The sequence below is a fragment of the Myzus persicae genome, unplaced genomic scaffold (assembly GCF_001856785.1).
Source record: "Myzus persicae strain clone G006 unplaced genomic scaffold, MPER_G0061.0, whole genome shotgun sequence".
In the NCBI taxonomy this organism is placed as follows: domain Eukaryota; kingdom Metazoa; phylum Arthropoda; class Insecta; order Hemiptera; family Aphididae; genus Myzus; species Myzus persicae.
The window spans coordinates 1-2,252 of NW_019101551.1; the positions used below are offsets into that span (position 1 = coordinate 1).

Sequence of the window (2,252 nt, forward strand, 5' to 3'; positions counted from 1 at the left end):
TGGAGCCAAGCATTATTAACACATACATCCAGCAATTGGGAAAAAATATTTAAGTACCACTTATGTGTTTTCATGTTCGTGCGATAAATTGCAATAAGCATATCAGCGAGGTCAACAACACCCATGTGCGAATTATAATGTTTGACAATTTGAGGCATAGACACATCTACTCTAGACTTTGTAGTTTTATTATATCTTCTTGTAGTTGACAATGGATGCACTCCTACATAACTACTTGCCAAACAAACAGATTTATTGTCAAACCATTTGACAACCATGAAATTTTTTTTTTTATCACATTTTGCAGAGTAACTTCCTCTACCTTTTTTTTTAAACATTTTTTCATCTAATAGTGGACAATTTCTCAGGCGGTTTTGCTGTACTGTTCCTAAACTAAGAATACCATACTTTTTTCTTAAGTGATAAATAAGTTCCGGTGATGTGAAAAAGTTGTCATAGTATATAACTGAAAGAGGTTTTCTTGGTATCGTGGAAGCTAGAGCTAAAATTACCTTTCCACCCAAACCAAAATATTTGTTTTCATATTCACTAAATTGAGTATCAGTAAATGTGCTTTCTCCACCATATGGCAATATGTCAAATACTTGACCATTAATTCCAGCCCTTATAAAAAACTTAAAGCCCCATTTTTTGGGCTTGGACTTAATATATTGCCTACGTGAACCAGCTTTGGTTCCTTTATAGGGAATCATCATTTCATCAATTGAATAACGGGTTCCTTCTTTTCCTTCTTCTTGATTTAAACAATTATGACGTATTTTATTAAGAAATGGCCGAATTTTATAAAATCTATCGTTGGGGTCACATTCATCATTGTTTTGAAAATGAAGAGACCGTAATATTTTTTGATACTTTTTAAGAGGCATAATATCTTGTACTTTAGGAACTCCCATCAAATTTGACCAATAGTCTGTGTAGGCCGGAAGTTTATTTACACCCATCCATAATTGAACTGCGAGAAAATCGGATAGCTCTGCAGAAGATATATTAATAGATTTTCCGAATTTTTGAAAAGAAAAAATATTACTTTCTTGCACGATTAAATCAAAGATATCATCAGAAAAAAATCGTTTGAAATACGCATAAGGAGTCAACACTTCTTTATTATTAGTATGAAATTCGTAATTTGGAATTTCAACGCCAAAATTAAATTGTTTTTCACTTTTCCATTTAAATTGCATATGTTCTACTTTATAATTTCTTGAGGACCTTGAAGAAACAAACTGAGCTTCAGGTAATGGAGAGGGTTGTGGTGAAGGTAAAGGAATGGGTGGAGTTCTTACATTATAGTTTAAAATTCGTTTTGAAGTTCTAATACACGATTGTTTAGATTTACTAGACATGACTGCAGATGTACTTGGCTGTGGGGAAATAAATTCAGCTTCAGGTAATGGAGAAGTGCGAGATGTACTTGGCATCAAAATATCTAGCCCGAAAGTTGGTGAAAAATTAGTGGTTGAAATTTCTTCTTCAATTATATTTTCATCAATACTACCAAAAAATTCTCTAGTAACCTATCATTATAATATGGATAAATTAAAATTAATCATATTTATAAATTTATAAAAATGTATAAAAATATATTTATATTTACTTCATCAATTGGATTCAATTCAAAATCTTTTAAAAGTAAATCTAACTCATTTTCATCAGCGTTCGACGATAAAGAAGAAGAATCATAATTTGAGGCATAATCTACATTTTCATCACTAGATTCGTTTCCAGAACTCCCACTACTCTCAGGGGGGATCATAGATAATATTTTTTGGGTTCTTCTTCGTTGCATAATGAAAGTTAACTAAATTAATATAAAGATAAATGTATGTAAAATACAAGTTTATTAATGTTAATAAATAATTTATAATATTTTATGAAAACGAATATCTATAAAATAATATAATATCTAGATCAATCAGTAATTGGTGATGTATCTTATAGGATACAGTTAATAAAATTAATGAAATGAGCAGTTCATGGCGATGTATCTTATAGGATACAGTTAATAAAATGAATGAAATGAGCAGTTCATGGCGATGTATCTTATAAGATACATATACTTTGAACACTTATTTAATACATTAACATTATTTAATTATATTATATTATGAATAGAAGTTGCAATACTACTTACCAATACATTATTTTTGAAAAAATATAATCAAAAACGTACAAATATCATCTAAAAACATAAATCGAAAAACGCCGACACACGCTATCTGATGATATAAAAA

At 29.7% G+C, this 2,252-nt stretch overlaps 1 protein-coding gene across 1 annotated transcript; it reads right to left on the minus strand.

The window, feature by feature from the left end:
- Positions 1 to 57: 57 nt before the first annotated feature.
- LOC111029494 (piggyBac transposable element-derived protein 3-like) lies at positions 58 to 1,807 on the minus strand (the record flags this gene model as incomplete). Its single annotated transcript, XM_022308509.1, has 3 exons — positions 1,616 to 1,807; positions 1,049 to 1,535; positions 58 to 994 (listed from the first exon to the last, which is right to left on the minus strand). Coding segments are annotated over exons 1-3 (1,616 nt in total), but the record flags the coding sequence as incomplete, so codon positions are not given.
- Positions 1,808 to 2,252: the final 445 nt, after the last annotated feature.